The 22,362-nt window shown below is 50.5% G+C and overlaps 1 protein-coding gene across 1 annotated transcript; it reads left to right on the top strand.

The window, feature by feature from the left end:
• Positions 1-1,504: 1,504 nt before the first annotated feature.
• Positions 1,505-18,261, top strand: klhl18 (kelch-like family member 18). The gene is made up of 10 exons (XM_056410481.1): positions 1,505-1,649; positions 1,949-2,079; positions 2,154-2,294; positions 4,721-4,756; positions 7,024-7,137; positions 14,214-14,350; positions 14,456-14,678; positions 14,885-14,989; positions 16,005-16,116; positions 17,345-18,261. The coding sequence occupies exons 1-10, from the start codon at positions 1,521-1,523 to the stop codon at positions 17,729-17,731; spliced, it is 1,515 nt and encodes a 504-aa protein (XP_056266456.1). The 5' UTR covers positions 1,505-1,520; the 3' UTR covers positions 17,732-18,261.
• The last annotated feature ends 4,101 nt before the right edge of the window (positions 18,262-22,362 follow it).

Here is a 22,362-nt window from a genome sequence, read left to right as displayed (position 1 = left end):
TCTCACTATGGGGTCCTCAAGGCTCAGTCCTGGGTCCCCTCCTCTTCCTCTCACTATGGGGTCCCTCAAGGCTCCGTCCTGGGTCCCCTCCTCTTCCTCTCACTGTGGGGTCCCTCAAGGCTCCGTCCTGGGTCCCCTCCTCTTCCTCTCACTATGGGGTCCCTCAAGGCTCCGTCCTGGTCCCCTCTTCCTCTCACTGTGGGGTCCCTCAAGGTCTGTCCTGGGTCCCTCCTCTTCCTCTCACTATGGGGTCCCTCAAGGCTCCGTCCTGGGTCCCCTCCTCTTCCTCTCACTATGGGGTTCCTCAAGGCCACGTCCTGGGTCCCCTCCTCTTCCTCTCACTGTGGGGTCCCTCAAGGCTCTGTCCTGGGTCCCCTCCTCTTCCTCTCACTATGGGGTCCCTCAAGGCTCCGTCCTGGGTCCCCTCCTCTTCCTCTCACTATGGGGTCCCTCAAGGCTCCGCCCTGGGTCCCCTCCTCTTCCTCTCACTATGGGGTCCCTCAAGGCTCCGCCATGGGTCCCCTCCTCTTCCTCTCACTATGGGGTCCCTCAAGGCTCCGTCCTGGGTCCCCTCCTCTTCCTCTCACTATGGGGTTCCTCAAGGCTCCGTCCTGGGTCCCCTCCTCTTCCTCTCACTATGGGGTCCATCAAGGCTCCGTCCTGGGTCCCCTCCTCTTCCTCTCACTATGGGGTCCCTCAATGTCACTCTTGCCTGTCTTCAAAACTTGAGAGCCCTGTGTAATGTAAAGAAGAAGAACCAGTGGAACTATTTAACCCTTTCACGTGTTTATGGAATAAAGATCTTCCAGATGAAGAGGGAACGTCTCGTTCTGCTTGTTTACATGTTTATGACGTGAGTTACGGACTCACTCTCTGCTTCTGGTACTGTCACTATACTTTCTGATCCATACATCCTGCAGCCTTTTATTTTGAAGTTCCTCAAAGCGGAAGTGTCGTAGACCGGAAGTGCTGCTGCAGGTCTGAGAGCCGGGACTCAGACCTGTGAACTGAAGAATAAAACGAGTTCCTGAGCAGCGGCGTGACGCTGATCAGCTAATCCTCATATTATCGATCCGCGCTGCGTGACTTCAGTGTGACGCAAGCTGATGATAATTATTCAATATTATAATCAAAGCCAATAATGTTATGAATGTAATACTAATATATATCATATAATACAAACATGCAGAATAAATAATAAAAATAGACATATAAACTAAGTTATGGTTCTAATTATTGAAAACATTGTTTCATAAACTTTTATTTTGAAGGCTAATCACCAAAGTGGAAGTGTTTAACGTTCTATATTTCAGTACCATTGTATTATAGGAAGTGTTCAATTTTTTAATTTATTATAGTTAGTCAAATTTCATAAATTGTGAAGACGAAACGATAAAGTACATTCCTATCCTGTTCGGGAGTGTCCTGTTGAACGGTTCGACTGGGTCTTTTATTGTGAATCCGAGACCGGATGCTCGTACGGCGGCTGGCTGGGCTCAGTCCGCTGCGCCCTGCTGACGATGGGAGACGTTCTCTGCGAAGAGCTCGAGGATCTGGTTCACTTCTCGGTGCACGACCTGCCGGCACGAGGCTATGTCGTCATGGAGGAGATCCGACGTCAGGGGAAACTCTGTGACGTCACGCTCAAGGTACATCCGATATCGCTCTAAGCCGCAGTTAGCCTGCTAGCTAGATGTTAATAACAAGCTAACGCACGGAGGATGCTAGCTCATTTGACCTTTGACCCCTGAGAGCCACAGAGGAGAGGTGCAGGTGTTTCCTGTCTGGTAAAGAGAGAGAGGTCTTATTTCTGCCTCCGCGCTGCGGCGGAGTGATACCTTCAAGTACATCGAGCCTTCATTGTAGCTAGCACTAAGACTCGCTGCCGTTACCTTGACCCCTGACCTGTAGGGGGCGCACCTCCGTTCACCCCTTGTGCTTGCTGCAGGTGGGGGATCACAAGTTCAGCGCCCACCGCGTCGTGCTGGCGGCCTCCATCCCGTACTTCCACGCCATGTTCACCATGGACATGGTGGAGTGTAAACAAGACGAGATCCTGATGCAGGGCATGGACCCCAGGTACCAGAGACCAGCAGACCAGGTCCCCACCAGACCAGGTCCCCACCAGTCTAACCAGTGCCTGTCTCCCTCAGCGCTCTGGAGGCTCTCATCAATTTTGCGTACAGCGGCCATGTTGCCATCGACCAGCAGAACGTCCAGTCGCTCCTGATTGGCTCGAGCTTCCTGCAGCTTCAGAGCGTGAAGGACGCCTGCTGCTCCTTCCTGCAGGAGAGGTCAGTGGCACACGCCACTACGCACACGCCACCACACGCCACTATGCACACGCCACCACACGCCACTATGCACACGCCACGCACACGCCACTATGCACACGCCACCACACGCCACCACACGCCACTATGCACACGCCACCACACGCCACTATGCACACGCCACCACACGCCACTATGCACACGCCACGCACACGCCACCACACGCCACTATGCACACGCCACGCACACGCCACCACACGCCACTATGCACACGCCACGCACACGCCACTATGCACATGCCACGCACACGCCACCACACGCCACTATGCACATGCCACGCACACGCCACCACACGCCACTATGCACACGCCACGCACACGCCACTATGCACACACTATGCACACGCCACCACACGCCACTATGCACACGCCACCACACGCCACTATGCACACGCCACGCCACCACACGCCACTATGCACACGCCACCACACGCCACTATGCACACGCCACGCCACCACACGCCACTATGCACACGCCACGCACACGCCACGCACACGCCACTATGCACACGCCACGCACACGCCACCACACGCCACTATGCACACGCCACGCACACGCCACCACACGCCACGCACACGCCACTATGCACACGCCACGCACACGCCACCACACGCCACTATGCACACGCCACTATGCACACGCCACTATGCACACGCCACCACACGCCACTATGCACACGCCACCACACGCCACTATGCACACGCCACTATGCACACGCCACACGCCACTATGCACACGCCACCACACGCCACTATGCACACGCCACCACACGCCACTATGCACACGCCACGCACACGCCACTATGCACACGCCACGCACACGCCACCACACGCCACTATGCACACGCACACGCCACGCACACGCCACCACACGCCACTATGCACACGCCACGCCACCACCCGCCACGCACACGCCACTATGCACACGCCACGTACACGCCACATGCCACGCACACGCCACGCACACGCCACTATGCACACGCCACGCACACGCACACGCCACTATGCACACGCCACGCACACGCCACTATGCACACGCCACTATGCACACGCCACTATGCACACGCCACCACACACGCCACTATGCACACGCCACGCACACGCCACTATGCACACGCCACTATGCACACGCCATTATGCACACGCCACGCACACGCCACTATGCGCCACTTACCACCACTAACACGTGCCTGTGGTGCACACGCCACCACACGCCACTATGTCTGCCACGCCACTATGCAGTGTCTGCACACGCCACTAAGATGCACACGTCTATGCACACGCCACCCAAGCACGGTCGGTGCACACGCCACGCACACGGTCTGTGGTGCACACACCACACTATACACATACTATACATACACACGCCACACACACGCCACACTATGCACACGCTACGCAACGCACACATGTGTGCTGTCTCTGTTGGAGAACCCAGACTTTAGCACCAAGTTCTGCAGGCACTGTCTGGTCTGGAGCTCAGGTTCCACCCTAAGAAGTGTCTGTGGTGCTCAGGTTCCACCCTAAGAAGTGTCTGTGGTCTGTGGTGCTCAGGTTCCACCCTAAGCAGTGTCTGTGGTGCTCAGGTTCCACCCTAAGAAGTGTCTGTGGTGCTCAGGTTCCACCCTAAGAAGTGTCTGTGGTGCTCAGGTTCCACCCTAAGAAGTGTATGTGGTCTGTGGTGCTCAGGTTCCACCCTAAGCAGTGTCTGTGGTCTGTGGTGCTCAGGTTCCACCCTAAGCAGTGTCTGTGGTCTGTGGTGCTCAGGTTCCACCCTAAGAAGTGTCTGTGGTCTGTGGTGCTCAGGTTCCACCCTAAGCAGTGTCTGTGGTGCTCAGGTTCCACCCTAAGAAGTGTCTGTGGTCTGTGGTGCTCAGGTTCCACCCTAAGAAGTGTCTGTGGTGCTCAGGTTCCACCCTAAGAAGTGTCTGTGGTCTGTGGTGCTCAGGTTCCACCCTAAGCAGTGTCTGGTCTGTGGTGCTCAGGTTCCACCCTAAGCAGTGTCTGTGGTCTGTGGTGCTCAGGTTCCACCCTAAGCAGTGTCTGTGGTGCTCAGGTTCCACCCTAAGAAGTGTCTGTGGTCTGTGGTGCTCAGGTTCCACCCTAAGAAGTGTCTGTGGTGCTCAGGTTCCACCCTAAGAAGTGTCTGTGGTCTGTGGTGCTCAGGTTCCACCCTAAGAAGTGTCTGTGGTCTGTGGTGCTCAGGTTCCACCCTAAGCAGTGTCTGGTCTGTGGTGCTCAGGTTCCACCCTAAGCAGTGTCTGTGGTCTGTGGTGCTCAGGTTCCACCCTAAGCAGTGTCTGTGGTGCTCAGGTTCCACCCTAAGTGTCTGTGGTCTGTGGTGCTCAGGTTCCACCCTAAGAACTGTCTGTGGTCTGTGGTGCTCAGGTTACACCCTAAGTGTCTGTGGTCTGTGGTGCTCAGGTTCCACCCTAAGCAGTGTCTGTGGTCTGTGGTGCTCAGGTTCCACCCTAAGCAGTGTCTGTGGTCTGTGGTGCTCAGGTTCCACTACCTGTGCAGTGTGTGTGTCTCAGGTGAGCTGCACGGTGTCCACCCCAAGTGTACCTGTGCAGGTGTGTGTCTCACTGTGTACCTGTGCAGGTGTGTGTCTCACTGTGTACCTGTGCAGGTGTGTGTCTCACTGTGTACCTGTGCAGGTGTGTGTCTCACTGTGTGTACCTGTGCAGGTGTGTGTCTCACTGTGTGTACCTGTGCAGGTGTGTGTCTCACTGTGTACCTGTGCAGGTGTGTGTCTCACTGTGTACCTGTGCAGGTGTGTGTCTCACTGTACCTGTGCAGGTGTGTGTCTCACTGTGTACCTGTGCAGGTGTGTGTCTCACTGTGTACCTGTGCATGTGTGTGTCTCACTGTGTACCTGTGCAGGTGTGTGTCTCACTGTGTACCTGTGCAGGTGTGTGTCTCACTGTGTACCTGTGCAGGTGTGTGTCTCACTGTGTACCTGTGCATGTGTGTGTCTCACTGTGTACCTGTGCATGTGTGTCTCACTGTGTACCTGTGCATGTGTGTGTCTCACTGTGTACCTGTGCATGTGTGTGTCTCACTGTGTACCTGTGCATGTGTGTGTCTCACTGTGTACCTGTGCATGTGTGTGTCTCACTGTGTACCTGTGCATGTGTGTGTCTCACTGTGTACCTGTGCATGTGTGTCTCACTGTGTACCTGTGCAGGTGTGTGTCTCACTGTGTACCTGTGCATGTGTGTGTCTCACTGTGTACCTGTGCAGGTGTGTGTCTCACTGTGTACCTGTGCAGGTGTGTGTCTCACTGTGTACCTGTGCATGTGTGTGTCTCACTGTGTACCTGTGCATGTGTGTGTCTCACTGTGTACCTGTGCAGGTGTGTGTCTCACTGTGTACCTGTGCATGTGTGTGTCTCACTGTGTACCTGTGCATGTGTGTGTCTCACTGTGTACCTGTGCAGGTGTGTGTCTCACTGTGTACCTGTGCAGGTGTGTGTCTCACTGTGTACCTGTGCAGGTGTGTGTCTCACTGTGTACCTGTGCATGTGTGTGTCTCACTGTGTACCTGTGCAGGTGTGTGTCTCACTGTGTACCTGTGCAGGTGTGTGTCTCACTGTGTACCTGTGCATGTGTGTGTCTCACTGTGTACCTGTGCAGGTGTGTGTCTCACTGTGTACCTGTGCATGTGTGTGTCTCACTGTGTACCTGTGCATGTGTGTGTCTCACTGTGTACCTGTGCAGGTGTGTGTCTCACTGTGTACCTGTGCAGGTGTGTGTCTCACTGTGTACCTGTGCAGGTGTGTGTCTCACTGTGTACCTGTGCATGTGTGTGTCTCACTGTGTACCTGTGCATGTGTGTCTCACTGTGTACCTGTGCAGGTGTGTGTCTCACTGTGTACCTGTGCAGGTGTGTGTCTCACTGTGTACCTGTGCATGTGTGTGTCTCACTGTGTACCTGTGCAGGTGTGTGTCTCACTGTGTACCTGTGCATGTGTGTGTCTCACTGTGTACCTGTGCATGTGTGTGTCTCACTGTGTACCTGTGCATGTGTGTCTCACTGTGTACCTGTGCAGGTGTGTGTCTCACTGTGTACCTGTGCAGGTGTGTGTCTCACTGTGTACCTGTGCAGGTGTGTGTCTCACTGTGTACCTGTGCAGGTGTGTGTCTCACTGTGTACCTGTGCAGGTGTGTGTCTCACTGTGTACCTGTGCAGGTGTGTGTCTCACTGTGTACCTGTGCAGGTGTGTGTCTCACTGTGTACCTGTGCAGGTGTGTGTCTCACTGTGTACCTGTGCAGGTGTGTGTCTCACTGTGTACCTGTGCAGGTGTGTGTCTCACTGTGTACCTGTGCAGGTGTGTGTCTCACTGTGTACCTGTGCATGTGTGTGTCTCACTGTGTACCTGTGCAGGTGTGTGTCTCACTGTGTACCTGTGCAGGTGTGTGTCTCACTGTACCTGTGCATGTGTGTGTCTCACTGTGTACCTGTGCAGGTGTGTCTCACTGTGTACCTGTGCAGGTGTGTGTCTCACTGTGTACCTGTGCATGTGTGTGTCTCACTGTGTACCTGTGCAGGTGTGTGTCTCACTGTGTACCTGTGCAGGTGTGTGTCTCACTGTGTACCTGTGCAGGTGTGTGTCTCACTGTGTACCTGTGCAGGTGTGTGTCTCACTGTGTACCCGTGCAGGTGTGTGTCACCATGTGTACCTGTGGAGGTGTGTGTCAAAGATCACTGAACCTGTGCAGGAAATCCATCCTGTGTGTCGACCTCACTTCCTGTCGGACCGAGTCCAGCAGGACGACCTGGTCCGCTGCTGCCACAAATGCAGGTGAGACGACTCAGACGCCTGAGGACAGACACCTGAGGACAGACGCCTGGAGTTCAGGGACTCCAGTCTCTGTGTTGACTCTGACTGGTGGCCCGTGACCCTTGTCTGTGACTCTTGCCTCTTGTCTGTGTCTCTTGTCCGTGTCTCTTGTCTGTGACACCTGAGGACAGACGCCTGAGGATAGACACCTGAGGACAGACACCTGAGGACAGACGCCTGGAGTTCAGGGACTCCAGTCTCTGTGTTGACTCTGACTGGTGGCCCGTGACCCTTGTCTGTGACTCTTGCCTCTTGTCTGTCTCTTTTCTGTGACTCTTGTATCTTGCCTCTTGTCTCTGTCTGTGACTCATGTGTCTTGTCTGTGACTCTTGTCCGTGACCCTTGTCTGTGATTCGTGCCTCTTCCCTCCTGTCTGTGACTCTTCTCTCTTGTCTGTGACTCTTGTATGTGTCTCTTGTCTCTGTCTGTGACTCTTGTATCTTGTCTGTGACTATTGACTCTTGTATCTTGTCTGTGTCTCTTGTATGTGACGCTTGTATCTTGTCTGTGTCTCTTGTGTCTTGCCTCTTGTATGTGACTCTTGTCTCTGTCTGTGACTCTTGTATCTTGCCTCTTGCCTCTTGTCTGTGACTCTTGTATCTTGTCTCTTGTCTGTGACTCTTGTCTCTTGTCTGTGCCTCTTGTATCCTGCCTCTTGTCTCTTGTCTGTGACACTTGTCTCTGTCTGTGACTCTTGCCTCTTGTCTGTGACTCTTGTATCTTGCCTCTTGTCTGTGGCTCTTGTATCTTGCCTCTTGTCTGTGCCTCTTGCCTCTTGTCTCTGACTCTTGTATATTGCCTCTTGTCTCTGTATGTGACTCTTGACTCTTGTCTGTGTCTCTTTTATGTGACTCTTGTATCTTGCCTCTTGTCTCTGTCTGTGACTCATGTATCTTGTATGTGACTCTTGCATCTTGTATCTTGTATGTGATTCTTGTATCTTGCCTCTTGTCTCTGTGACTCTTGTATCTTGCCTATTGTCTGTGACTCTTGTCTCTGTCTGTCTGTGACTCTTGTATCTTGCCCCCTTTCTCTGTCTGTGACTCTTGTATCTTGCCTATTGACATAATATTTATTATGTATGTGCTTTTTATTGCGTATCTTTAACTAAACAATCAGAGAATCTCCGGCTCCGTTCCCCACACCAAGGTCTGTGACTCTTGTATATTGCCTAAAGTGATAACAAACCAGACGGAAGGAATATGTCAATATGCCTCAGTTCCACTTCTCCATCTGTTGTTATGTGTGTGTGTTCAGCTAAAGGCTTAAAAAAAGGACCAAGGTGACTCTGAATGCTATTGTCCTTGTGAAACACGTCGTCTGTGACTCTTGATCAAAGCTTTGAAGATACTCGTTGTCTGTGCCTCTTGTCTGTGAGCGTGAATCTTGTATAGAGGAAAAAAACCTATCACCTATTGTCTGTGACTCTTGTCTCTGTCTGTGACTCTTGTATATTGCCTCTTGTCTGTGACCCTTGTATATTGCCTCTTGTCTGTGACTCTTGTATCTGTCTGTGACTTGTATCTGTCTGTGACTCTTGTATCTTGTCTGTGACTCTTGTATCTTGCCTCTTGTCTGTGACTCTTGCCTCTTGTATCTTGCCTCTTGTCTGTGCCTCTTGCCTCTTGTCTCTGACTCTTGTATATTGCCTCTTGTCTGTGACTCTTGTATGTGTCTCTTGTCTGTGACTCTTGTATCTTGCCTCTTGTCTGTGACTCTTGTATCTTGCCTCTTGTCTGTGACTCTTGTACCTTGCCCCTGTTCTCTGTCTGTGACTCTTGTATATTGCCTCTTGTCTGTGTCTGTGACTCTCGTCTCTTGCCTCTTGTGTCTCTTGTCTCTTTTATGTGACTCTTTTGTATATTGCCTCTTGTCTGTGACTCTTGTATGTGTCTCTTGTCTGTGACTCTTGTATCTTGCCTCTTGTCTGTGACTCTTGTCTCTGTCTGTGACTCTTGTATATTGCCTCTTGTCTATGTCTGTGACTCTTGCCTCTTGTGTCTCTTGCCTCTTTTATGTGACTCTTTTGTATATTGCCTCTTGTCTGTGTCTCTTGTCTGTGACACTTGTCTCTGTCTGTGACTCTTGTATGTGACTCTTGCCTCTTGTCTGTGACTCTTGTATCTTGCCTCTTGTCTGTGGCTCTTGTATATTGCCTCTTGTCTGTGGCTCTTGTATCTTTCCTCTTGTCTGTGACTCTTGCCTCTTGTCTCTGACTCTTGTATATTGCCTCTTGTCTCTGTCTGTGACTCTTGTCCGTGACTCTGGTCTGTGACTCTTGCATCTTGTCTCTTGTATGTGACTCTTGTATCTTGCCTCTTGTCTCTGTCTGTGACTTGTCTATCTGTGACTCTTACCTATTGTCTCTGTCTGTGACTCTTGTATCTTGCCCCCTTTCTCTGTCTGTGACTCTTGTCTCTGTCTGTGACTCTTGTCTCTTGACTCTTGTGTATCTTGCCTCTTGTCTATATATGTGACTCTTGCCTATTGCCTCTGTCTGTGACTCTTGTACCTTGCCCCTGTTCTCTGTCTGTGACTCTTGTATATTGCCTCTTGTCTATGTCTGTGACTCTTGCCTCTTGTGTCTCTTGCCTCTTTTATGTGACTCTTTTGTATATTGCCTCTTGTCTGTGACTCTTGCCTCTTGTCTGTGTCTCTTGTATGTGTCTCTTGTATGTGACTCTTGTATCTTTAATTTTAATTTTAAATTTATTTAACCAGGAGATACCTCATTGAGATTAAAAATCTCCTTTACAAGAGTGTCCTGGCCAAGACAGCAGCAGCAGCACGTCACACAAAGTTCCATACAATACAACATAAAACAGTGACAGACAATATATAAAACGAAAAACAAAATCACAGCATGAATCCAAAACTAAGACTCAGCAACTCAGCTCACACAGGAGCATACCTCCGTCATATAAAACATCTACAGCTAGATGAATTTCCTCCAATATTTTCAATCTATTTTAAAAACACCTAAGTGACTCTTGGCTCAGAGTTGTCTGTTCAGAAAATTGCAATTGTCTGTGCAACTCTTAATGGACCTTCCCCATTCAACCTCCTACGGGGAGCAATGGTGAGTCAGAGCCTTAAGATTAGTGATGAACCTCAATGCTCCATGGTAGACAGTATCTAGGGTGGAGACACATTGAGAAGATGCATGCATATATAAGACATCACCATCATCAATCACAGGCATAAAAGTAGCAGCAACAAGTCTCTTTTTCTTGCCTATTGTCTGTGACTCTTGTCTCTGTCTGTGACTCTTGTATATTGCCTCTTGTCTATGTCTGTGACTCTTGTCTCTTGCCTCTTTTATGTGACTCTTTTGTATATTGCCTCTTGTCTGTGACTCTTGACTCTTGTATCTGTATGTGACTCTTGCCTCTTGTCTGTGTCTCTTTTCTGTGACTCTTGTATCTTGCCTCTTGTCTCTGTCTGTGACTCATGTGTCTTGTCTGTGACTCTTGTCTGTGACTCTTGTCCGTGACCCTTGTCTGTGATTTGTGCCTCTTCCCTCCTGTCTGTGTCTCTTCTCTCTTGTCTGTGACTCTTGTATGTGTCTCTTATCTCTGTCTGTGACTCTTGTATCTTGTCTGTGACTATTGACTCTTGTATCTGTATGTGACTCTTGCCTCTTGTCTGTGTCTCTTTTCTGTGACTCTTGTATCTTGCCTCTTGTCTCTGTCTGTGACTCATGTGTCTTGTCTGTGACTCTTGTCCGTGACCCTTGTCTGTGATTTGTGCCTCTTCCCTCCTGTCTGTGTCTCTTCTCTCTTGTCTGTGACTCTTGTATGTGTCTCTTATCTCTGTCTGTGACTCTTGTATCTTGTCTGTGACTATTGACTCTTGTATCTTGTCTGTGTCTCTTGTATGTGACGCTTGTATCTTGTCTGTGTCTCTTGTGTCTTGCCTCTTGTATGTGACTTGTCTCTGTCTGTGACTCTTGTATCTTGCCTCTTGTCTCTGTCTGTGACTCTTGCCTCTTGTCTGTGACTCTTGTATCTTGTCTCTTGTCTGTGACTCTTGTATCCTGCCTCTTGTCTGTGCCTCTTGTATATTGCCTCTTGTCTGTGACTCTTGTCTCTTGTCTGTGACACTTGTCTCTTGTCTGTGTCTCTTGTCTGTGACACTTGTCTCTGTCTGTGACTCTTGTATGTGACTCTTGTCTGTGACTCTTGTATCTTGCCTCTTGTCTGTGACTCTTGCCTCTTGTCTCTGACTCTTGTATATTGTCTCTTGTCTCTCTATGTGACTCTTGACTCTTGTCTGTGTCTCTTTTCTGTGACTTGCCTCTTGTCTCTGTCTGTGACTCATGTATCTTGTCTGTGACTCTTGTCCGTGACTCTGGTCTGTGACTCTTGCATCTTGTCTCTTGTATGTGACTCTTGTATCTTGCCTCTTGTCTCTGTCTGTGACTCTTGCCTCTTGTCTCTATCTGTGACTCTTGCCTATTGTCTCTGTCTGTGACTCTTGTCTGTGACTCTCGTATCTTGCATATTGTCTGTGACTCTTGTCTCTGTCTGTGACTCTTGTATATTGCCTCTTGTCTATGTCTGTGACTTGTCTCTTGTTTCTGACTCTTGTATATTGCCTCTTGTCTGTGACTCTTGCATCTTGTCTGTGACTCTTGTATCTTGCCTCTTGTCTCTATCTGTGACTCTTGCCTCTTGTGTATCTTGCCTCTTGTCTGTGACCCTTGTATCTTGCCTCTTGTCTGTGACTCTTGACTCTTGTATCTGTCTGACTCTTGTATCTTGCCTCTTGTCTCTGTCTGTGACTCATGTCTCTTGTTTGTGACTCTTGTCTGTGACTCTTGCATCTTGTATCTTGTCTGTGACTCTTGTATCTTGCCCCTGTTCTCTGTCTGTGACTCTTGTATCTTGCCTATTGTCTGTGACTCTTGTATATTGCCTCTTGTCTATATACAGGACTGTCTCAGAAAATTAGAATATTGTGATAAAGTTCTTTATTTTCTGTAATGCAATTTAAAAAACAAAAATGTCATGCATTCTGGATTCATTACAAATCAACTGAAATATTGCAAGCCTTTTATTCTTTTAATATTGCTGATTGCTTAAGAAAACTCTAAAATCCTCTCATAAAATTTTAATATTTCCTCAGACCAAGTAAAAAAAAAGATTTATAACAGCTGAGTGTTTGTCAAGGCTCAGGAAACCCTTGCAGGTGTTTCGAGTTAATTAGACAATTCAAGTGATTTGTTTAATACCCTACTAGTATACTTTTCATGATATTCTAATATTTAGAGATAGGATATTTGAGTTTTCTTAGCTGTAAGCCATAATCAGCAATATTAAAGAATAAAGGCTTGCAATATTTCAGTTGATTTGTAATGAATCCAGAATGCATGACATTTTTGTTTTTGAATTACAAAATAAAGAACTTCATCACAATATTCTAATTTTCTGAGACAGTCCTGTATGTGACTCTTGCCTCTTGTCTGTGACTCTTGTACCTTGCCCCTGTTCTCTGTCTGTGACTCTTGTACCTTGCCCCTGTTCTCTGTCTGTGACTCTTGTCTCTGTCTGTGACTCTTGTATATTGCCTCTTGTCTATGTCTGACTCTTGTCTATGTCTGTGACTCTTGCCTCTTGTGTCTCTTGCCTCTTTTATGTGACTCTTTTGTATATTGCCTCTTGTCTGTGACTCTTGACTCTTGTATCTGTATGTGACTCTTGTCTGACTCTTGTCTCTTGTCTGTGTATCTTGTCTGTGACTCGTGTCTCTTGTCTGTGACTCTTGTATCCTGCCTCTTGTATGTGACTCTTGCCTCTTGTCTGTGACTCTTGTATCTTGCCTCTTGTCTCTGTCTGTGACTCATGTGTCTTGTCTGTGACTCTTGTCCGTGACCCTTGTTACATGTCATTTGGCTCTCGACTTACAGTACTGTGACATTCATTCACTTGTGGCAGCTACAGGGGAGCAACTCAGGGTTAAGTGTCTTGCTCAAGGACACTTGACTACGGGTTTGAACCTCCAACCCCCTGATTGAAAGACGGACCTGCTACCCACTCACCCATAGTGAGTGGGTGAGTGGGTGTGATTTGTGCCTCTTCCCTCCTGTCTGTGTCTCTTCTCTCTTGTCTGTGACTCTTGTATGTGTCTCTTATCTGTGACTCTTGTGACTCTTGTATCTTGTCTGTGACTATTGACTCTTGTATCTTGTCTGTGCCTCTTGTCTCTGACTCTTGTATATTGTCTCTGTCTGTGACTCTTGTATCTTGTCTGTGACTCTTGTATAGTGTCTCTGTCTGTGACTCTTGCCTCTTGTCTGTGACTCTTGTATCTTGCCTCTTGTCTGTGCCTCTTGTCTCTGACTCTTGTATATTGCCTCTTGTCTCTGACTCTTGTATATTGCCTCTTGTCTGTGACTCTTGTCTCTTGTCTGTGACTCTTGTATCTTGCCTCTTGTCTGTGACTCTTGTCTGTGACTCTTGTCCGTGACTCTTGTCCGTGACTCTTGTCTGTGACTCTTGTCCGTGACTCTTGTATCTTGTCTCTTGTCTGTGACTCTTGTATCTTGCCTCGTGTCTCTGTTTGTGACTCTTGTATCTTGCCTCGTGTCTCTGTTTGTGACTCTTGCCTATTGTCTCTGTCTGTGACTCTTGTCTGTGACTCTTGCCTCTTGTTTTTGACTCTTGTATATTGCCTCTTGTCTGTGACTCTTGTCTGTGACTCTTGCATCTTGTCTCTTGTCTGTGACTCTTGTATCTTGCCTCTTGTCAATGTTTGTGACTCTTGCATCTTGTCTCTATCTGTGACTCTTGCCTATTGTCTCTGTCTGTGACTCTTGTATCTTGCCTATTGTCTAACTATTGACTCTTGTCTCTGTCTGTGACTCTTGTGTCTTGACTCTTGTGTCTCTTGCCGCTTGTATCTTGCCCCTTTTCTCTGTCTGTGACTCTTGTATCTTGCCTTATTTTCTTTGACTCTTGTCTCTGTCTGTGACTCTTGTATATTGCCTCTTGTCTCTGCATGTGACTCTTGTCTCTTGCCTCTTGTCTGTGTCTCAGAGACCTGGTGGATGAAGCTAAAGACTTCCACCTGATGCCTGAGCGCCGTCCTCACCTCGCGGCCTTCAAGACCCGACAGAGGTGCTGCACGTCCATCACAGGTCTCATCTACGCCGTGGGAGGCCTCAACAGCTCAGGTACACACACCTGTCTGTCTGAACACACCTGTCTGTCTGGACACACCTGTCTGTCTGGACACACCTGTCCTCATCTTGTTGCTTGTCTCTCTGTCTCCTCTTCAGGTGACTCCTTAAACGTCGTCGAAATGTTTGATCCAATCGGGAACTTCTGGGAGCGCTGTCAGCCAATGAGAACGGCTCGCAGCAGAGTGGGCGTGGCCGTCATTAACGGGCTGCTGTATGCCATTGGTGGATATGATGGCCAATCACGTCTGAGCACGGTGGAGGTTTACAACCCGGAGACGGACAGCTGGACGCGTGTGTCGAGCATGAATAGCCAGCGCAGGTGATTAATACTGTGATTAATACTGTGATCAATACTGTAATCAATCAATACTGTGATCAATACTGTGGTCAATACTGTGATCAATACTGTGATCAATCAATACTGTGATCAATCAATACTGTGGTCAATACTGTGATCAATCAATACTGTGGTCAATACTGTGATCAATACTGTGAATACTGTGATCAATACCATGTGGTCCTCAGCGCCATGGGGACGGTTGTGATTGACGGTCACATCTACGTGTGCGGCGGCTACGACGGGAAATCCTCCCTGAACTCAGTGGAGTGTTACTCACCAGAGACGGACAGGTGAGTCCTCCAGGTTCATACAGGTGCCCCACATTAGCTTCATACAGGGGCCCCATGTTAGCATCATACAGGGGCCCCACGTTAGCTTCATACAGGGGCCCCACGTTAGCATCATACAGAGGCCCCACGTTAGCATCATACAGAGGCCCCACGGTAGCATCATACAGGGGCCCCACATTAGCTTCATACAGGGGCCCCACGTTAGCTTCATACAGGGGCCCCACGTTAGCTTCATACAGGGGCCCCACGTTAGCATCATACAGGGGCCCCACGTTAGCATCATACAGGGGCCCCACGTTAGCTTCATACAGGGCCCCACGTTAGCTTCATACAGGGGCCCCACGTTAGCTTCATACAGGGCCCGACGTTAGCATCATACAGGGGCCCCACGTTAGCATCATACATGGGCCCCACGTTAGCTTCATACAGGGGCCCCACATTAGCTTCATACAGGGGCCCCACGTTAGCTTCATACAGGGGCCCCACGTTAGCATCATACAGGGGCCCCACGTTAGCTTCATACAGGGGCCCCACGTTAGCATCATACAGGGGCCCCACGTTAGCTTCATACAGGGGCCCCACGTTAGCTTCATACAGGGGCCCCACGTTAGCATCATACAGGGGCCCCACGTTAGCATCATACAGGGGCCCCACGTTAGCTTCATACAGGGGCCCACGTTAGCTTCATACAGGGGCCCCACATTAGCATCATATAGGGGCCCCACGTTAGCTTCATCCAGGGGCCTCACGTTAGCTTCATCCAGGGGCCCCACGTTGGCTTCATCCAGGAGCCCTACGTTAGCTTCATCCAGGGGCCCACATTAGCTTCATACAGGGGCCCCACATTAGCTTCATACAGGGGCCTCACGTTAGCTTCATCCAGGGGCCTCACGTTAGCTTCATCCAGGGGCCCACATTAGCTTCATACAGGGGCCCCACGTTGGCTTCATCCAGGGGCCTCACATTGGCTTCATCCAGGGGCCCCCTCAGCCTGACCACTCCGCCGCCCCTGCAGGTGGACGGTGCTCACCGAGATGAGTGCCAGCCGGAGCGCGGCCGGCGTGACGGTGTTTGACGGCCGCGTGTTCGTCTCTGGCGGCCATGACGGTTTACAGATCTTCAACACGGTGGGTCTGCTTGAGAGAGTACATATAAAGAGGGGGGGGGGGCTGGGGGCCAGCTGGGGGCCATGGTCAGAGCCTTTATTGTGGAGCCAGCACCAGACCAGCAGGTCCAATGGACCCTCTGAGACACAAGGACTCATCCATAAGGAGAGAGGAGAGAGGAGCTCAGTGTATCCTAAACGTCCATAAGGAGAGAGGAGAGAGGAGCTCAGTGTATCCTAAGCATCCATAAGGAGAGAGGAGAGGAGCTCAGTGTATCCTAAACATCCATAAGGAGAGAGGAGCTCAGTGTATCCTAAGCGTCCATAAGGAGAGAGGAGCTCAGTGTATCCTAAACGTCCATAAGGAGAGGAGAGAGGAGCTCAGTGTATCCTAGCGTCCATAAGGAGAGAGGAGAGAGAGGGCTCAGTGTATCCTAAGCATCCTTAAGGAGAGAGGGCTCAGTGTATCCTAGCGTCCATAAGGAGAGGAGAGAGGGCTCAGTGTATCCTAGCGTCCATAAGGAGAGAGGGCTCAGTGTATCCTAAGCGTCCATAAGGAGAGGAGAGGGCTCAGTGTATCCTAGCGTCCATAAGGAGAGAGGAGAGAGGAGCCAGTGTATCCTAAGCGTCCTTAAGGAGAGGAGAGGAGAGAGAGGAGCTCAGTGTATCCTAAGCGTCCATAAGGAGAGAGGAGCTCAGTGTATCCTAAACATCCATAAGGAGAGGAGAGAGGAGCTCAGTGTATCCTAAACGTCCATAAGGAGAGAGGAGCTCAGTGTATCCTAAGCGTCCATAAGGAGAGGAGAGGAGAGGAGCTCAGTGTATCCTAAATGTCCAACAGGAGAGAGGAGCTCAGTGTCTCCTAAACGTCCATAAGGAGAGAGGAGAGAGGGGCTCAGTGTCTCCTAAACGTCCATAAGGAGAGAGGAGAGAGGAGCTCAGTGTATCCTCGCGTCCTTAAGGAGAGGAGCTCAGTGTATCCTAAGCGTCCATAAGGAGAGAGGGCTCAGTGTATCCTAGCGTCCATAAGGAGAGAGAGAGGAGCTCAGTGTATCCTAAACGTCCTTAAGGAGAGAGGAGCTCAGTGTATCCTAAGCATCCATAAGGAGAGAGGAGCTCAGTGTATCCTAAGCGTCCATAAGGAGAGAGGAGCTCAGTGTCTCCTAGCGTCCTGAAGGAGAGAGGAGCTCAGTGTCTCCTCAGGTGTGTGTAGACCCTGTTTGGTGGTGATGGCGCCCCCTGTCCTGCAGGTGGAGTACTACAACCACCACACTGACCGGTGGCAGCCGGCGGCGGCCATGATGAACAAGCGCTGCCGCCACGGCGCGGCGGCGCTGGGCAGCCGCATGTACGTGGCGGGCGGCTACGACGGCTCCGGCTTCCTGAGCGGCGCGGAGGTGTTCAGCGCGGCGGCGGCGCAGTGGAGCCCCCTGGTGGCTATGAGCACGCGGCGCAGCCGGGTGTCGCTGGTGTCCGCGGCCGGGCGCCTGTACGCCGTGGGCGGCTACGACGGGCAGTCCAACCTCAGCTCCGTGGAGGTGTTCGACCCGGCCGCCGGCCGCTGGAGCTTCGTGAGCCCCATGGGGGGCCACGAGGGGGGGGTGGGGGCGGGCTGCATCCCGCTGCCGCCCGCCTAGGCCCTCCAATCGGAGGCCGGGATTCACGCCTGGCCGATGGTCGCGGGCGGGAAGACGGCGCCTTCCGTCTGCGCCCGCCGAGCGTCATCGGTACGACGGTCCAGACCTGCGCGCTGACGCGGGCCTGTGGCATTGTGGGTAAAAACGTTAGTGCTCGCCGCGGAGGATGCTGCTAGCATCGTGCTACTAGAGTGTGGACTGATTATTATCGTGGTTTTATACTGGAGTCACTTTCTGTTCTCACCAAGCTGCTCACTGGGAACAGGGGGACCTCTCGGATCCGTTTTCGGTGACCGGGCTCACTGGACTATTTTATTGATCCACTGTAATCAAAGCGTGTGATTAACAGGAAGTGGAGCTGCAGACAGAAACACGCCCCTTAAAACCCAAACATCTGATTGGTCGCCAGGCTTCCTGAGTCGTGGTCCTCTTTGCTAGCTCCTGTTAGCTTGCTAGCTCCTGTTAGCTTGCTCGCTCCACAGATGGAAAACATATACACAGAAATGAAAAATAAACAACAACAACAACCACGGGTCTGGTTTGTGTTCTCCAGACATGTAAACATGGTTCACATTTCATATGAGCTCCCCGTGGAAGATACACCTTCACTTCCTGCTCCTCCTGTCCTTCACTTCCTGCTCCTCCTTTCCTTCACTCTTGTCCTTCACTATATTCATAAATATACATATATTTATAAATATATGTATATTTATAAATATATGCATATTTATTTGTATATTTATAAATATATATATATGCATAATTATTTATATTTATAAATATACATATATTTATAAATATGTATATTTATAAATATGTATATTTATAAATATATATTTATTTGTATATTTCTGAATGTAGTTATTTAATGGCCCTCTCTGGTCACGTGACCTGCTAATGAACAACATGAAGACATTTAAACTATTCTTTAAAACACGAGTTAGCATGAACGCAAGATGGCGCCGTGCCAACGGCTGCCTGTCGCAGTAGCTGCCCATATGCTTTTTATTTTATTGTCTTTTTTCCACTTTTCCTCTCTTTCTTTTCTTTCACGTTGGTCTAAGTTACGGTCGGACAATGGACTATAACTACTTTTTTCGCAACTTTTCCCGTGGTTTTTGTTCACTTTGTCGTGACGGGACCGTGGTCTACTCGCTCAGCTGATCGCTCTGTGCAGACCGCAGCTTCTGCCTGGAGACAGACCTGAGATCCCGGTGGAGCTCCGGAGGAGGGCTCGGGCTGCAGGGCGGGGCCAAGAGGAGGGCTAAAGCGAGGAGATACAAACCCTCGGTACCGTCGATCATAACGGGGAACGTGAGGTCTTTGGCGAATAAGACGGATGAGCTCGGCGCGCTGGTAATGTCTGAGAGGATCTTCCGTGAGAGCAGTCTCTTGTGCTTCACTGAGACGTGGCTGCCGCGACTATCCGGATCACAGCGTCTTTGCCCGGCTTCAGGACTGTTCGGGCTGACAGAGCGCTACACAGAGCGGTAAGAAGAGGCGGGATCGCTGTTTATGTGAATGAACGGTGGTGCCATCCGGACCATGTGTGCGTGAAGGAGCGCTTCTGGCCCGAACATTGAACTGTTGGCCGTGGGATGCGCCCACTATTTGCCGAGAGAGTTCACGTCCGCCATTGTGGTTGTCGTGTACGTGCCGCCATCAGCTGGCGCTGAGGAAGCTGTGGACACCATCCACTCCACTGTGTCTGCTCTGCTGAATCATCAGCCTGGAGCATTCATGGCCATCACTGGTGACTTTAACCACACCACATTGGAGAAAGCTCTGCCAACCTTCCATCAATACATAGACTGCCCAACAAGGAACAATAAAACTCTGGACTTGCTGTATGCTAATACTAAGGACGCATACAGCGCCACTGCCCTTCCCCTCGGCAGGTCTGATCATGACCTGGTCCGCTGACACCAGGTCTGTTCCTCTGGTGAAGAGGCTGCGGTGACCACCAGGACTGTGAGAGGTGGTCTCTGGAGGCTGACGACGCTCTACAGGACTGCTTGAGTCAACGGACTGGGATGTGCTCTGTGGACCGCACCGGGAGGACATCAACAGTATGACCGACTGCATCACGGAATACATCAAGTTCTGTGAACACACCACCATCCCATCACGGACTGTGCGCTGCTTCCCCAACAACAAGCCCTGGATCACCAGGGACCTGAAGGCGCTTCTTAACATGAAGAAAGCTGCTTTCAGGTCTGGAGACAAGGATGAGCTGAGAAAGCCAAGCGCAACCTGAAGGTGAAGCTCAGGGAGGCAAGGACTCCTACAGGAGGAAGCTGGAGGCCAAACTCCAGCTGAACAACACAAAGGGAGGTGTGGTCTGGCATGAAGCAGATAACTGGCTTCAAGGTGGGAGGTAGACAGCCAGGGGGCTCCCTGGAGAGGGCCAACGAGCTGAACTGTTTCTTCAATAGGTTCAGTTCACAGCCCTCTCCTGTCTCCTCCACACATCACACCTCCCAAACACCTCCCCCTCTGTACCCCCTGCTGAGCTGCACATCCACCGAGCCCTCAACATCAATGGGCTCTTCCTCCCTCCCCCTCTCTCTGTGACTACTGACCAGGTGAGAAGACAGCTGGAGAAACTACACCAGCGCAGAGCGGAAGGTCCTGATGGCATCAGCCCCAGGGTCCTAAAGACCTGCGCCACCCAGCTGTCTGGTGTCCTGCAGCGCCTCTTCAACCTCAGCCTGAGGCTGGGGGAAGTCCCGGTGCTGTGGAAGACGTCGTGCCTGGTCCCTGTCCCAAAGAAGTCAGCACCATCTGGCCTCAATGACTACCGACCGGTCGCCCTCACCTCCCATGTGATGAAGGTGCTGGAGAGGCTGGTCTTGGCCCACCTCCGGCCGCAGGTGAAATCATCGCTGGACCCTCTGCAATCTGCTTCCCAGCCTCATGTGGGAGTGGACGACGCCATCATCTACCTGCTGCCAGCTCAGTCGCACCTGGATGGAACCGGTGTCTGTGAGAGTCACTTTCTTTGACTTCTCCAGTGCATTTAACACCATCCAGCCACTGCTGCTGAGTGAGAAGCTGGGTGGCAGTGTGGGCGCGTCCTCCATCTCCTGGATCACTGACTACCTCACAGGCAGACCACAGTTTGTCAGAATGGGGCGTGTGCTGTCTGGGCAGTGGTCAGTGATGCTGGAGCCCCACAGGGAACTGTTCTGTCTCCCTTCCTCTTCACCCTGTACACCAGTGACTTCCAGTACAACACGGAGTCATCTGCAGAAGTACTCTGATGACTCTGCAGTGGTCGGGTGTATTAGGGATGGACGGGAGGAGGAGGACAGGGCAGTGGTGAGTGACTTTGTAAAGTGGGCCGATGAGAACGTGGCCAAGACCAGAGAGATGGTGGTGGACTTCAGGAGGAAGGCGACAGCTCCTCTCCCTCTGAGTGTCCTGGGAGTGGACGTGGACATGGTGGAGGAGGACCAGTACCTGGGCGTCTCCATCGACAGCCGACTGAACTGGAAGGCCAACATCAACGCTGTGTACAAGAAGGGGATGAGTCGACTCTTTTTCCTGAGGAAGCTTCGATCCTTCAACGTGTGCAGCAAGATGCTGGAGTTATTCTACCAGTCGGTTGTGGCCAGTGTGCTGCACTTTGCCATTGTCTGCTGGGGAGCAGCATCGGGCGGTGACACCAGCCGTCTAACAGACTGGTGAGGAAGGCTGGCTCCATCATCGGCTGCCAGCTGGAGCACCTGGAACAGGTGGTGGAGAGGAGGACGTTGAAGAAACTGCTGTCCATATTGGACAGGACCACCCGGACCACCCTCTCACCGGACCCTCCACCAGACCACCGGACCACCCTCTCCACCCGGACCACCCGGACCACCCTCTCCACCACCTCCTACAGGGACAGAGGAGGACTTTCTCCAGACGTCTCCTCACGCTGCCACAAGGACAGATACAGGAGAACCTGCCGCCAGCTATGAGGCTCTACAACAGATCACCTCTTGCCAGATCATAATATTTACACTGTTCTGAACTTCACACATTTCATTTACACTACACACATACACACACTTTGCACACTGTCTATATTTAATATTTTTATATTTAATTTAATTTGTCATTAGTATTGTGTATGCATATATGTTGTATATATACATATATATTTTATTTTACTTGGTATACTTCTTGTATATATCAATATCTTTCATCCCTGTTTTATATTTTATTTTTTATTCTTGTGTGTTTAGTTTATTGGTGCTGCTACTGTTACGACAAATTTCCCCTTGGGGATGAATAAAGTATATATCTATCTATCTAACTCGCCACAGAATGTGTAAACGGTGGTGAGTTCAGGTAAAACAGGATATTAATGTTTTAATAATCTATCGTTAACGATCTTATGATTTTCTGATGAACAAGAAACAAAACAACTTATGATTTGTCTTCGACCCCAATTGCACGACAACAGACAGTGTTACTGTTTAGCCGGGAAAGCACGGCGTAATTTATTTACTCAAGGGGGGGGGGGTGGAGATTTTACCCTGTTATAATGGTAGGGGAAACACTGGAGTTGATAAGCGTGTCTTTTTGTCTGATCAATACACAACAGTGAGGTGCGTGAATGGACAGAGCGGCCAGCTACTGATCAC

This window comes from Pseudoliparis swirei, unplaced genomic scaffold, assembly GCF_029220125.1.
Source record: "Pseudoliparis swirei isolate HS2019 ecotype Mariana Trench unplaced genomic scaffold, NWPU_hadal_v1 hadal_25, whole genome shotgun sequence".
In the NCBI taxonomy this organism is placed as follows: domain Eukaryota; kingdom Metazoa; phylum Chordata; class Actinopteri; order Perciformes; family Liparidae; genus Pseudoliparis; species Pseudoliparis swirei.
The sequence above is the reverse complement of the archived record's forward strand: the minus strand, read 5'-3'. Positions and strand labels throughout refer to the sequence as shown.

Coding starts and splice junctions, on each gene's coding strand:
- klhl18 (XM_056410481.1), top strand. CDS start 1,521: ATGGGAGACGTTCTCTGCGAAGAGCTCGAGGATCTGGTTCACTTCTCG. Junction 2,295..4,720: donor TGCTCCTTCCTGCAGGAGAG/GTCAGTGGCACA, acceptor TGTGGTGCTCAG/GTTACACCCTAAGTGTCTGT. Junction 14,351..14,455: donor GGGAGGCCTCAACAGCTCAG/GTACACACACCT, acceptor TCTCCTCTTCAG/GTGACTCCTTAAACGTCGTC.